At 37.7% G+C, this 15,167-nt stretch overlaps 1 protein-coding gene across 1 annotated transcript in view; it reads left to right on the top strand.

Annotated features, from left to right (window-relative positions):
* Positions 1-15,167, top strand: part of OTOG (otogelin) — an 87,832-nt gene that overhangs the window by 15,133 nt on the left and 57,532 nt on the right. Inside the window, 10 exon segments of the mRNA XM_088533854.1 lie at positions 607-715; positions 1,612-1,658; positions 1,968-2,113; positions 7,919-8,051; positions 9,080-9,257; positions 11,039-11,163; positions 11,461-11,673; positions 12,285-12,450; positions 12,822-12,896; positions 14,496-14,539. Coding sequence (XP_088389980.1) covers positions 607-715; positions 1,612-1,658; positions 1,968-2,113; positions 7,919-8,051; positions 9,080-9,257; positions 11,039-11,163; positions 11,461-11,673; positions 12,285-12,450; positions 12,822-12,896; positions 14,496-14,539 — 1,236 coding nt within the window.

The following is a 15,167-nucleotide window of genomic DNA, read 5'->3' as shown; positions in this document are numbered from 1 at the left end:
GTTACTTTACTGTCCAGTTTTCCTCTTATTACTGCCTTCTCTTGGGTACATAATGGTGTCTGAAAGAGAACAGAGAACGATATCCTGTGGCTGTTCAAACTATGCCTTTTACACATACCCTGATAGTTTATAAGGCTTTGTCCTGCACTTCATTTCTAATGATCTGTTAATGCCCTTTAGGTCCTGGTTATAATAACGGAATAATTTAATAAAAACAAAGGTAAAAAATCCCTACCAATGCCCTACCTTAAAATACCCTACCATACCCTACCTTAAAATAAGAACCCAATGGTGCCTTAAATTATGAAGACAAACATTAGTATAACTGCTGGAAGAGATGCCATAAGTACTTGAGTAAAGCAGTGTGTTGTTTTTTCAAAATATAAAATATTTGTGATTCATACCATCATTATTCTATTGGACGCAATTTAGGTGCGTGTAATACTTTTGAGAACAAATACACATTTCAATTATATTGAATAAATTATGAGTCCTGATTGGTCTGCAATTTTGTTCTGCTACTTGGCTGTTAGTACTCTAATTAATTATTAATTAGGGTATTCCATTTGCGAAGACATTTCACTTTTCTTGTTTTATTTCTTCAAGGCCTAATTTATGAAAATGAATTGTGCGTCAAGCCCATAGACTGCCCTTGCGACTACCATGGAAAATTTTTTGAAATGGGGTCTGTGGTTCATGAGGAATGTAACAACTGGTGAGTAAATTTCCTTTCTATGCTGTTTTCGTTCTTTTTGTGGTCAGCAGAGAGAGAAGTCCTTTAAGGCCTATATTTCAGTTAAACACTGAATACTTTCGGTAGGAGTCTTCACTTGTCCCTGCATGCAGAAACTGCTACTATTTGGAGGTGTTGCACTTAACAAAAAGAAAAGGAAGTTTGATCTATCAATTTTAATGGGGCAAGAGCAAAGGAGCAAAAAGGAGAAAAAAACACATACACAGCAGACAATACTGAAATGTTTAGTAATCTTATTATGTGGAAATCTGCATAAAGCTGGAACAGGTCTAGAATTCAAAACCTTAAAAATTGAATTAGTTTGACATTGTGTTATATCTGTTTATTTGTATTGTCTCACATGGGCACGAAGTTAAATGTTAGGACATGAAGTTACTGGTTTTAGGATTTCTAAATTAATTTTGCACTTCAGTAAACAAGGTTTATAGGAAGGGATAATACCTTTTACTGGATCAACTTGGAGAAAATGATGAGTTTGCAGACATGTGACCCCTTTTTTTTTTCCCCTCCCACAGAAGTTATTTCATTTAAGTTGCACATGTGTATTCTTAGTATCAGTCATCCCTGACTTTTTACAATGGAACTAAAAATGGGAGCTCCTTTTACAGTGACCTAAAAGGAAAGAGAACTATTATTAGACATATGAATGAGACTTCACCTAGCTGTATCTTCCTGGCAAGCCCTTGCTACGTTTTCCAGACTTTGTAGTGATTGTAACAGGTCTCTCTCACCATTCTGTAAAGCTCCTAAGACATTTGGTACTCTCTTCACGGAGTATGAAACCAGGGAGTACTGAGGGATGTGTCATATGTTTAAAAACAGAGCAAAACAAAAACATCTTTTCACTTTTATTTCAGCACTTGCATTGGAGGAAAGTGGATTTGTACAAATCTTACATGTCCAGGTATGTGAAAAGATATGTTGGATGCTTTTATTTTTATACATACTGGACTAAATATTAAAATGATCTATATAACAACTATCTAGCTTTTCCAGCAGAGTGTAGTAATGCCTGACCGAGTGGGTCACTACTGTACAATGTTTCTGACAAGTGGAACTACCTGTCTATGCCTGTTATTTAAAAAAAAAAAATCTCCTGACAGACTTAGATATGTATTATCGAGGAGTTTCTAAATGCATGATTATGAAGTGCATGTCAAGAAGACACAATGTTTTCTGTGTACTTAAGTCTGTTTTCTGTTGTATCTGTCAGCTGAATGCTCAGTTTCGGGCGACATTCATTTCACGACCTTCGATGGGCGCAAATACACTTTCCAAGCTACCTGCCAGTACGTTCTAGCAAAGAGCCTTACGTCCGGAGAATTCACTGTATCCTTGCAAAATGCTCCATGCGGACAGGTGAACTTTAAAACCTTCATATTATGTCTATATCTTGAAGAGAAGCTGTGTTAAGCAGGGCAAACCCTGCCCTCCCTTCCCCAAATCTCCAGGCTACTTGCAACTGAATAATCAGCAGCAACAATCTTCTTTATTCTCAGAATAGTCTAACAGTAGCAGTGGTAGAGGAACCCTGTACATAGGTTTCATGCTTTTTTTTTGATTCAGAGTTTGGTTATATTGTTAAATAGCATATGATGGTCCTTGAAAGAAATTCCAGATGTTATTTATTTATTTATTTATTTAAGCTCTCTGAGTATGTCCATATGGACTTGCAGCCAGCACGTAATAAGCCGACTGCTTCTTACTGCTTGGGGAAAGAAAGACCTTTTTGTGCCTTGAATATAGGTTTCTCTTTTGGCTTTGTTCTTGCAGTTTGAAATTCACTTTTATTTATATTGACATGGAAAACTGGGTAGCTTTTGGTTTTGTCTCAGACTTGGGTATGTTTATGCTTCTCTTTAATGTTGCACCTTAGTCTACACAACTCATTTCAGGCAAGCACATGTGTGCATGTGCTTATATGTAGCTGATACTAATGATACCCTTACTTTATATTTCTAAAAGTCTGATAGCATACATGGAAGTTCCCAAATAGCTTGTCTCCTTTATTGTGAAAACCCCGTTTTTCTCCCCTGTGTATTTATGACCATGTGTTATAGAAGCTGCAATGCTGTACGTGTGAGATATGGAACACCAGAAAAGATTTTTGCTAATGTATTTGTTACTAATACAATTCTGCTGAATAGAGCAGCTACAGCATTTTCTTATTATTTTGTTCTTATTTTCTTCTTAATTTTGAGAATTTTTTGGCGTTTTAGCCCAGGTCTGAGGCCTATGTAGGTGCCGTGAGGCATGTAGTTGAGCTAATTTCTGGATTCAGGCTTTTCCCACTGACTTTGTTGTATGGCTGGCTTATATATGAGTGGAAAGGCAGAAGTTACCCAATGTTCTGTTGGGCTAGTGCTCCAGCAGTGTTAGCATCATGTGTGCTACTACTGATGCCAACTTCTGACTTTGAGGACTAAACTGCTGGCCCTGTGCTCTAAAAGCAAGGTGTGAGACTTGTTATCTTGGTCAGGTTTGGGGAGGTTAGCAGTATTGTAAAAGGTGATACCTGTATTGTTCTTTTTTAGACTCTGCTTCTTTGAGATAGAAAATCTATAGTGAGGACTGTATAATGAGGTCTTGAAAAGGATGTGCACATTTTTAAGAGTTTAAGGTTTAGTCTTTGACTTCACAATCCTTTGGGTTGGTAGGAACCTGATTGAATTGCATTTTCTGTTCACAGGAAAGTTGAGATCTCTTCAAGGCACATTCAGTTTAACTTACTCAAATCTTAATGATTTTTACCTCACTTAACTTTATGCTAACCTTGGGATCCTGAGAAGTTGCTTAAGACAATACCATAGTCTAAAAGGAACACAAATGCAACAGCTGCGTGTGTGGGGAAAAGACAAAAATAGGAACAGAGACACTACGAATTCTGTTAAATCAACATAATTTTCTTCCCACTTTTGCAGAGCCCATGAAGCTTTGGAAAGCTTTGTGCTTGGAAACTTATGTTATGTATGGATGCAATAATAAAATGTCTTGTATTATATAGCTGAAGATGGGCAAGATGGGATCTCTTGAGAAAACATAGTTGTTCATTTACCAAATAAAAGTTGAGGCATGATTGGCTACTTTTGGAAGCCCAGCCTTTTAGTCTGATATGTTAAAAATTCCACCAACAGACAGCAGAGGTCATCTGCTATTAAAATGTGGAAGAGAGGTATTGCACATCTCATTCACTGTTGTGTTACAGAACACTTATCCTCTGCCAAATGGAGAGAAATTTGGATTTTTCCTTTATTGATGCTTTAGATTATGGTTCTGTTGGGGGCAATGACAGTCGAATTAGTTGGCATTCTGCATTGCTCCAGAGACCATGAAGAACTTTGCAGCAGTTCTTGAATCTTCATCTTCTTCCTGACTTCTGGGCTTTTGTGTCTCTTTGTCCAGGTGGGTTTCACTAGCAACTGGGATTCACACTTCACCCAGCCTTTAACTGAGGTACCAGATGAGAATTCATTTAGGTTTAAACCTCTGTAGATCTTTGAGTGAAGCATTCTGAAGGTAACAGCCAGGTGGATGAACAGAGGCTTATGTGGTGCTTGGCAGGGTTAAGCTCTGTTAATTTAATTATTGAAGTAAAAGTGGTGAGAGGATAAGGAGAGCAGTTTGCGTGTGCTATAACACAAGGGTGTAGGGCTTCAAAGCAGATATTCGGGCATCTAACAAGTAGCTGGTACCACTTGGCAGAGCAACTGCTTTACAGGTTTCTAGGCAACATCCAGTATATTCTTTCCATTTATAAAAATTAATGAATTGAAATGGAAGCTAAAGATCGGTAATGCACAATCTCATGTTTCTCGGTGGTTTGAGAATTGTCTGCTTTTTAAAATATCTTTTTTTTTCCCCCCTTCTAACTGATCAATCCCATCGCATTCAAGCAGATGGAAAAAAAAAGGTAGAAAGAAAATACCTGAAGAGATTTTAGCTCTTTGAATCACAAAGAAGCCAGTCATCTAGTTCCTTAGAGCTGGTGACATAAGCAGTCATCAGGCAACAAGTGATTTCAAAATGATGTGAAATTTTGTTTAAGCACTTTTTGGAAGGAGAATCAGTCAAGTGATCAGCACAGCTTAACCTTATCTGAGTTTCAGGTGACAGGCTCCCTGGCTTTGTAGTTTGCGTGATGAGAAGATCTTCTGAATATAGGAATTGTTGTTAAATGTCTAGTGAGAGAAATGGTCATTCCTGTGAAAACACCTGCTGGAAGTTGGCAGGGTCGGTGCTGTGAAAGAAACAGTTCATTGGAACAGAAAATAATAGTCGGGCAGAATTTCTTACGTTTCTGTGTCAAAGAAGAATGAAGCTTTTGTCATTATGGGGTAATTAAGGTCTATACTATGGATGTTTGTCCTCTTGGCTCTAGTCTGCTGTGTGTAGGACTGGAGCATTTTATTTGCAGCTTCTTGAAAGGTAGGCAAAACTCTGAAATAGTATCAACTGCTACTGAATTATATGCACAGATACCCAGTCTTCTAGTGGAGAAGCAAGATAAGCTTGCAAGGGCATGACTTTAAAGTGCAGACATCTGTCTTCACCATCAGTCTGGGACAGCTGGCTGAGCTGACAAAATATCTGTATTATTTTTGTATTTTGTTCTTATTTCTAAATTTAGTTTATTATTTCATTTTTTGATGGAAGGTCACTGTTGCATTACTATTTAGAGACAGGGAAATTCTGAATGTAGTCTGTCTTCCTGTACATCCGTGTATCTGTGGACTGGTGGCTGGGCTGCTCCGCTCTAGAACAGCATCTGTGTCTGAGCCACGTGGCAGTGGTCAGAGATCTTTGGAGCCCTGGCGCTTTGTTCTTAACATGTGGCAAGATTTGCCTCATATGAGGCAAATCCCAGTGAAAGTCAGTGGGAGTTGGATGTTTAGGACTGTAAATCTTTGATTTGAAAATCCTAATCTCAGTTTGCATTGTGAGCAATGCTATTTGCAGTATGTTTTTACCGTTCATGTGACTGTCCAAAGCTGGGATATTTTAACTAACTCTTATTCAGTGCCTCTCAACACTGATGATGCTGAACACTTGCATCACATTTTCCATCAGCAGCTACTTCTTCATGGCAGTGGGGCAGGAAAGGGCAGTGTCTGGCACCTCTTCTGGCCTGCTCTAGGCCTCTGCCTAGGGCCTGATCCAGTCTTTTCCCACGGAAAAACCTAGGCCAGTTTTTGACCCAGTGATTCTGAACATCCCTCTGTATGTTTTGATGTGTAAGGCATTAAGACATAAGATGTATAATCAAGAGTAAAATGAACAAATGCAAGGAATCGGTATTAGCCAGACACTATTTTGTAATTGCATCCTTTTAAAATGTATTCAGTAACAAGGTTTTGCAACGAAGAATAAATCAAATATATTCTACTAAAAATCTGCTAGGCTTTTCTGGTGAATAAGCACCCTTTAATAAGCATTCTTTCCCCAGCAGCATAAAGAGGCAAAGTACATTTATGCAGAAAGGTGGAAGTTCTTGCTCGGAAACACTGACAGCTGCTGACTGGTGTTAATCATGTGTCTGGAGACTTGCCATGTTACTTAGTGCAGGTGTATTTGTTATGGAGATACCCTGGAAACATGCAATATTCAACAGGCCTCATGCTTGTGCTGCCTTCCACCTGCTTGATGTGGTATCTAGTTCAAGATCTCTTCTGTAATATAAAACATGCAGGAATGCTAAGTGTCTCCAGGCTTCACTTAGATACCAAGCTCTTTCAGGACTTGTTTTAGGATTTTTTTAAGCTGTCTGGAAGGCTTCTCTGTATGTTCACTGGCTTGCTTTCTTTGTGCTACAGTTGGTTAAAATGTGGGCACATAGATTCTTCATGTCTTGGCTGAGTCCACCCTTGAAAAGTGTTGCTGATGAGCCACTGGTTACCTGAATATCCAACTGCTTCCTTGTCAGTACTTTTAGGTCAGAAGGTATTCTGGCTGCATTCCGGGGTTAAAAATGATGGCTGAAGGTTTAAGTAATATTTTCTATTTATATATTAGCACAGGCCCCAAAGTGTTCCTTAGAAAACTGAAAACAATGTACCCAAAATTGAAGCATGCTTTTAAAAAAAAAGTCTAGCATGATACAGAGTATGCCTCTACCTCATTTGATTTCAGTTTTAATTAAATCAGTTAATGAAGATTAAATTATGATCTTTAAGCTGTTGGGAATTTTTCCTGTGCAGGCAGTGCAATTTCTCTGCTGTGAAACTATAGCAACATGATTTTCAATACTTTGTATTTAGATACAAAGATCTGCTAATCACAGTGTTTAAAAAAAAAATCCAGTCTCTTGGCTGCTTTCGGTACTGGTGACAAGTGAGTGCTACTAAGTGGTCGGGTGCAGGTAAGGTAGATCTAGGATTTTTCTAGAGTGAGCTTTAGTCCGGTTGACTGAAGGCCAGTATTCCTTTCTGTAGTTTCCCTGCATTATTTGGTTGAACTGTAGAGCTGAATTGGTGATAAGAGTATGCAAGTCAAGCCACTGGATGCTCTGATTATTTTATGATTATTTTATGCTACTTTTGTCATGCTTTTTTCATCAGTCTTTCTTTCATCTGTCATTCATCCAGGGAGTGACTCCAACTCCATTTGGAAGTAACAAAGTTAAATACTGTTTCATAAAATGATTCACAAGAAGCCTCTATCTTTTGTTATTGTTGGTGTTAAAAATAATTCTGTGTTTTAAAAGAACTTAGATATACCAACACAGTTTAGGCTGAAGAGAGTTAAAAGTACCTTTTTTTTTTTTTTTCCCCTCTGTGCTCTGCTGTGTGGAGAATGCAGCCTTATTTGCAAATATCAGCTCAGTGATAGTGAGTTTTGGATCACTGGGTCTCATGAATTGCAGGTGACTTTGTACGAAGCAATATAAGAACTCTTTAAACTTACTTTTCCAAAACCCACTTTTGAACAGCATTTGCATAATATGTTACAAATCTAATTAAACATATATGTGAAATTATTCAAAATCTTTATGTTGTGAACTAAACTGTAAAGCTGCATATTTTACAACAGCCCCTTGTGAAGAAGTTACATGCAACTGAGAATGTTTGAGTTTCCCCTTCATTATAATTTTACTTGCAGTCTTAATTTACCATTCAGCCTACTTGGATATTTCTTAAAGCGTATTTCTTGTTTTGCCCTTACTTGCAGAACCAAGATGGATCATGTATCCAGTCAGTCAGTCTTATTCTTAAACAGGACCCCAAGAGGCAAGTGACTCTGACTCATTCAGGAGATGTTTTAATATATGATCAGTACAAAATTAGCCTGCCTTATACAGATGGTAAGGAATAATATATACATTTCTAATATCTGTTGAGCACTAAAACAGTATTTCAATGGCATCTACATATGTTGTGATATTATCAGTATTGGCAATATACTGAGTTTAATGATATATTGTTAGTATTAATCTTGTTAATTTTTAAAGAAGTATGTTTCACAAATCAATTGCTTTTTTAACTTGTCCTTCAATGTTAATAATTGTGCAGTAGCTATATCATGCTAGTGTCTGTTAGGTTAATGTCTCTCTAATAACCCTAAATACCATCTTTCACACTTACTAGTTTGATGGGTTCTTTCCCGAGGAAAAATTTTCTCTGGTGTTTCTTGACTGAATAACTTCTTTTCTCCCCTTCTTTCTCTATTTTATTTTATTTTTTCTTTAAGCAACTCAAGTACATGTCAGTGGAAGGGGCACTTTTACTACTTACAGACAAACTATAGATTTTCAGACAAGTTTTGCATTTTTGTGTGTATGTGATTTTATTTTGTTTGTTGGTCTCCATGCATTTTAAATCTCTTTGTCAAAAGGTATTACCATATGTATCTACATAGGAATATGTGAGACTGTTCTGCAACAGTCAGTGTCGGCTTTACTGAGGGCTTGGTTTGCAAAAATGCGTTTATTTGATCTCTGGGAGGACTCGATTCCTTGGGAATTTCCTAAAAAGAGCTTTAATACTGAAAACACATTGATTCTTTTAGGATTTTGTCTACAACAAGTGATCTGAAATATTTGTACGTTTAAATTGATTTGCTTTTTATTAACTTTTATGAATCGATGGTCGCTGATTTAAAAATTTTGGTGACTGTCATGCGTTTCTTGTTTTCTTTTTTGGAGTCTAAATCAGAGTCTTACGTCTCTTACTCTTACAAATTGATTATTTTGGAAGAATAGGGTTAGAATAGGGTGAAGAAAAAACTTATTTAAAATTCAGATACAACAAAATAGTAAAATGACTAGAAATAAAGTAAAAATTATAAGTAATATTCCTTTGCCTTTCAACCATCTCTGTTCTTGCTTATCAGATATATTTGAAATACGGAAAATGTCCTCTGTATTTCTTCAAGTCAAGACACGCATTGGATTACGAATACTGTATGACAGAGAAGGACTGAGGCTCTATCTTCAAGTTGATGGCCGGTGGAAGGATGACACCGTGGGCCTTTGTGGAACCTTCAATGGAAATACGGAGGATGATTTTTTGTATGAATAGCTTCAAGATTTCTGTATTTGTATATACATATATCTACAGTTAGAACATAGCCAAAGTATATGCTGGAGCTGAGTAGATGACTACCAAAAGAATGTTTCATGTTTCATCTTAGTGTTTTGAGATAGTGCTGTCTAGAGTAGGTTTTAGTTTGCTAATGGAAAATCCACAACCTCAATTACATGGTTTTAAAATAGATTTTGTTTATCTTAATATAACAATACAGTGGAATAGATGGGATACCAAAGCACTAGTTTTTTTGAACAGTTTTGCCTGAATGAAGGGGTAGCGTGTGCGAGGGATCTCCTATCTCCCTGCGCACTTTTTATCTCTCCTGTTTTCTGCTCCAACTTCTAATCATGTTTTGCTAACAGAGCCTCCTCTGTTCCGTGTCTGCTGGCCAGCAATAGGAGTTGGCTGCTGCCCAAGCTCTACTTTGCTGTGATGCAGTGAAAGGCAGTTAGGGCTGCCTGAGCATCACAGTCGAACTCACATCTTTTTGCCCAGCTTCTTTGTACCATATGCTAAATCACAAACTGGCTTCCAGAAGAGGAAGCGGCCTAGTGGAATTTGGAGAAGGAGAATATGAATTTGGAGTGTGAAAGAATATTTCTGTGACCAGGAATAAAAAAGCAATTGGAGATCGTCTGTCTTTCCAAATCGATTGGAGTTTTAAAAATTAAAATCTAAAATAAATTGCTCCTGATTTAAAAAGAAAGATCCTTAAGTTTTGGAATGATTTCCTAATGATAAAGGGTATTCGTAGAACAGTGTCGTTATAATTGGGTTAGGAAATGTACAGACCAGATCTCAAGTAGCAGAAAAATTTATATACAAAAACTACTTATAATATTTTTTTTGAATCAAGCAAGTTTTTGTAGTGTTTTTTTGATGACAACCTTTGGGCTTGTTTTCAAATAACTGAGAATTTGCCTGGATAGTTGATATTTGTGAGAATAGCCCTCAAACTACAGTAAGTTATGAACTGTGCAGAGATATGATACATATGGTATGTCATCATCATCTCTACATGTATACAAAACTGCCTATTTTGTACTAGATTTGGGAGAGTTTCCATATGCAGTCGTGCGTTTTTAACCCCTTTCCCCTCTCCTTGCAGCAGAACTAATACTACTGGTTGTATGCTTAATGCTGCCTTTTCCATAGAGTGCAACAGCCGGTATTTAGGCACAGTTTCCATCATTCATCCTGTACCTTAAGGTGCCTTCTTATTTTGATTGAATCCTGTCTGTCTTTCAACTTCAGCACCTCTGTTGCTTGGGCCTCCGAGATGCCGATTGCTCATGCAGTTGTATCCCTGGGCTTCAGCTTTTCTGCACTCTTTCTTCCAGGGACTAGAGAACCTGGGAAATGAGGTGTCCAGGAACAGACAGGGAATTTTAGGCAGAGGAGAGATTAAATTCGATCAGATATGATTTAGGTGATAGAAGTATGGCTAGAAAGAGTGCAGATTTCCAGGACACCAGTGTTTCTCCCTTACCCACTCTTGTGAAAACAGAATTTGGTGGGGTTTGGCCCTTTCTTTCATACAGTGTATCTAATGACTCTAGAGCATATAATTCTTCTTTTCTGTGTCTGCCTGGAGAGAAAAAGAGGAGCCCTGAACCTTAATCTGCCACCTAATACTTTAGGGAAGGGTGCCTGAAGATATGATACAATGAAAGGGAAGCTTGTATCAGCTGCCATGGAGGAGGTGATAGAACATTCTGTAAATTCACTTTTTTGGTGCCTGACTTCTTTGTTTTAAAAATAGATCTCCAGTTGGAGTACCAGAAAGCACCCCACAGCTGTTTGGAAGCTCCTGGAAAACTTTATCTGCGTGCATTCTTGTCCACGACAACTCGCAGATGGACCCCTGTGACATTCACCTACAGGCAGGTGGGCATTGAGGCTCTTTTACTGATGAAAGAGTTTCTTCATATGACTTCTCATTTTCCTAGATGGATCAGGAAAAATAACAACTAGTCCTCCCCACTGAAAAAAAATGGATGCTTATGTATTTGCCAACTTCAAGGCCTAACAAGCCATGTAGTGTGCTCTTAACAAATTTGTTCTGATACCTGAAATCCCCTTTGAGTACCCACTTGAAATATACTGTGTGATCAGTTGCACTTTCTCTGCCAAATCTTTGTAAACCTCCCCACTAAAACAGTGTTTAATCTGTTATTTGTGTAGCCTCTTATGCAGCGGAAGCTTGTAGCATCCTTACGAAAGAGCTCTTTGCTCCCTGCTACCCCTATTTGAGTCCCATTCCCTATTTTGAGCAGTGCAGAAGAGACACTTGCAAATGTGGACAAGTTTGTTTTTGCTCTGCTCTGGCCCATTATGCTCATCACTGCCGAAGATTTGGAGTTGTAATAGATTTCAGAGGAAGTGTCCCAGACTGTGGTAAGTTGTCCTTCGTTTCTCTTCTCACTAATTCCTGCTTCAAGACTTTGGAATAAGAATTAGAAATTTAAATTTAAATGGGTGTTACGTATTAATTAGGAGGAGTGAATTAATCCTAGCGCAATCTTCTGTGTACAGGGCAAGATTCTTCCTTGCCAAGGAAGAATTGGTACCAACTTTTTTTCAGAGGATTGTTTCTACTGTTAGTTTTCTTTAGCTTCTTTCGAGTTAAGAACTAATGGAAATATTTTTTTAAGTTAATTTGGGAATTTAAAATATATGCAAAATTAAAAATACACCCACACCTTTCAGACGCTGCACGCTTCACAAAGCCCATGTGAAAGAGCCAAGCATTTTCAGAGCTGGAGACAAAAAGCTCCAAGTGTTTGGTGTCCCCAGTGTAAATCTGGATTAACTGTGCTGGCTTCATTGTACTTATTATTACTGTGGGTTTACATCTGTGTAGTTTACAGAGCGTAGTGCCAAGATGGCAATTTTAGTGGAATTTAATGTAATTGGGAATGAAAGAATGGGGAGATTTATCAGAAAACTTTTGGGAGGCAGCCGCGTCTCTTGCACTGTAATTTGAGAGATGTGTTTCATTTGGACAGCTCTTTCATGTGAAGACACAAAGGAGTACAGTACTTGTGTATCTACCTGTGGCAGAACCTGCCAGGCCCTGTCGGTGCCAGAGACGTGCAGCAGTGATTGTGTTGAAGGCTGTGCTTGTCCCTCTGGAATGTATTTGGATTCCAGGACTGAACGATGTATACAGAGGTAAGTGAAGCTGAGTTTTTTTTATACACTCACTCTCTGCTCTAGGCCACTGTACTTGCAAGTCCGTGTGAAAAATGAATAAACATGTAACCCATAAGTATTATGCCTCTGTAGGCCTGGCTGGGTTTTAGAATCGTGCAGAACTGTATGTTGATCAAAAACAGTTCTTTGTGGTAGCTGCATGCATCTGATGTATCCAAAGCTAGCTGATACTTAGTGTGGTTTTAGCATATGAGAAATAAAAAAGGTCTCTGTTTTTGTGTGCCGCTTCTGTTTTGTTACTGCTTCTACCTGGAATGTACTTGGCCTGCATGGCAACGTGTATCAGCGTCTATCCAGTTCTCTTTGTTACCTATTTTTTTCTTTTCCAGAAGTGAATGCCCTTGTTATTTTCAAGGAATTGATTATCCACCTGGAGAAAATATTATCACATCACTGGGGAAATGGTAAGTTACATTATCTGTTTTTATATAAATGCTGTGTTGCATGGATTTTTTTTTTCCTGTGCTTTTTAATTTTTTTTTTGTTCCTAACTTCTTTCTTTTTCTGAAATGGAGAACAAATCTACAATTTTTTTATTTCTTCTATGCATCTTTCAGCAGAGCTTCTGTAAAACATACATTTCAGATTGCCGTGATTATAATCCAATATTTTGAGATGCAAGTAGAAAGAAACCGCTTATTATGGAGGTACATACTAATGTGCAGAGTCTCAGCAAACACCACCCCTTTCACTACTGTCCTTTCAGGTCTGTTTAACAGGACCTTTGTTGTCATGCTCACCCGCTGTATAAAATATGTTTTCCAGCCATACAGCTTAGTGTTAAGGAGCAATGCTGCTTTATGAAAGAAGAAACAACAGGAATAAGGAAACTCTGACCAAAGGTCAAAGAGTCTCTGTTACTGTTGTGTTTAGCATTTGTTTTTGTCCAGATTTTTTTTTCTTTTGCATAACTACATTCATGACATCCTTTCTAAGGTTTAGCTTTGGAAAAGATAAAATACTATATGCAACATGTTTTTTTCTTTTTAAGCGGTATTGGAGCTCTCCTTCCCTGTATCAGCTGTTACAGCAGTTAAAGCTGAACAGACCAAATCATTTATGTGATAAATTAGTATAATGCTTTAGTCTCTTGTAAAGACCAGAGAAGTGGTTAATACTGTCAGATTCCTGTTGCAGTGGGGACATGACACACATGTGCTTCATGTAACCTAGCATCTGTAAGTACTGATCAATATAAATCTGTGCACTAATGTTCACGTTACCTTATCTTTACCTGAGGACAGATGCCCTGGATGGTATCAGCCCATACACCAGGAAGAGGCCTCTGTGCTTATCTGCAAAGTCTGGGTGTGCTGCTGGGTGGCTTCCCAGATATTTGTGTTTGCAGAGCTTGTGCCACGCAGTGCTGGCTGTCACAGGAAGGCTTCTCCGCGTAGATTGCTTGGCTTGATCCTTTTGTCCTCTTCCCCAGAGTATAGCCTGCTTAATTACTTGGCTCTGAGTACTCAGAGATCATTGATGGTCCACATTTTTGAACTCATTTGTATTTAAAGTGTTTAATGGTTAACAGGTACTGCATTTAAAGATAAAATAACAAATCTATATCTGCTAATTAGTCGTGATTTTTGCTGGGCGCATCTTAGTAAGGTTGTATACCAGTCCATTGAGAAGTAAGACTTTGAAACACATAAGTTAGGACTGTCAGATCTTTGGAATTAGCATGTGTTTAGTGTTAGACGAGGAATGACATAGGACTATGTGTGGAGGAACATGATGGAAACGCACAGAATATATTTTTTCTATCTCATTTTCTCATTAGAAACACTTACGATCCTTACACAGAAAGTAAAGGATTAAAATGTAATTAATACTCTTTATGCATTAAAGCAATAATTACTCGTTCTCTAGTTACCATACATAATGCATATGTATTTATACAGTTCTCATATTTATTTGTACTGAATGCATCATTATTAATCAGTCAACAAAAACTAAGGTTTCAGATTTTTGTGGTGCTGATTACTTACATATTTTTATTGCAGCCACTGCAAGGATGGAGTAATGAATTGTGATAACAACATAATTGGTGAGTGAAGAGACAAAGGGAAAAGAAGCTTAAAGTTTCATGAAGACATGTCCTCTCATCTGTGTGGAATATCTTCTTAGTAGTAGATTGTGCAAGCGGTACAAACAAATATTTTGCAGGATGCAAAGCCAAAATTAGAAATTTTACATTTGTATGATTGAAAGCGGGGCAGATGAAAAACAGCAGCAGGTTTGTTTGAAACACGGCTACATCTGAGCGACTTCCCTTTTCTTTTGATGCTATAAAATGTTTCCTAAATTGCTAATGCAAACAATTTTAGTTAACATGACATAAGCCTCAGAACTTCAGGAGGGTAAAAAAAGGATAATTTTGTTCCACCAAGCGTGGTTGTAGGAACTTTTCACTGGCAGTGATTTTTCTCATCTTCTTGTCCTTCCAAACCCCCTGAATAACTTTGAAATGTCAAAAATGTTCAAATCACTGAATAACTTTGAAATGCCAAAAAATGGTACTGCTTCTGTGATACATAAATAATATAACTTCTTATTTTCTTTTTTTTCGTGTGTCGTTAAGCATTAGGGTCCAGATTTAGTGACTTTTACTTCAGATCAAAAGATTTTTTTTTTCTCTCATTTTGACATTTCAATTCCAGAATTGCCTTCTCTTT

Source organism: Tinamus guttatus, unplaced genomic scaffold, assembly GCF_059628265.1.
Source record: "Tinamus guttatus ecotype Peru unplaced genomic scaffold, ASM5962826v1 Tinamus_guttatus_pri_ptg000524l, whole genome shotgun sequence".
Lineage (NCBI taxonomy): Eukaryota > Metazoa > Chordata > Aves > Tinamiformes > Tinamidae > Tinamus > Tinamus guttatus.
This window is presented reverse-complemented; position numbering and strand designations above follow the sequence as displayed.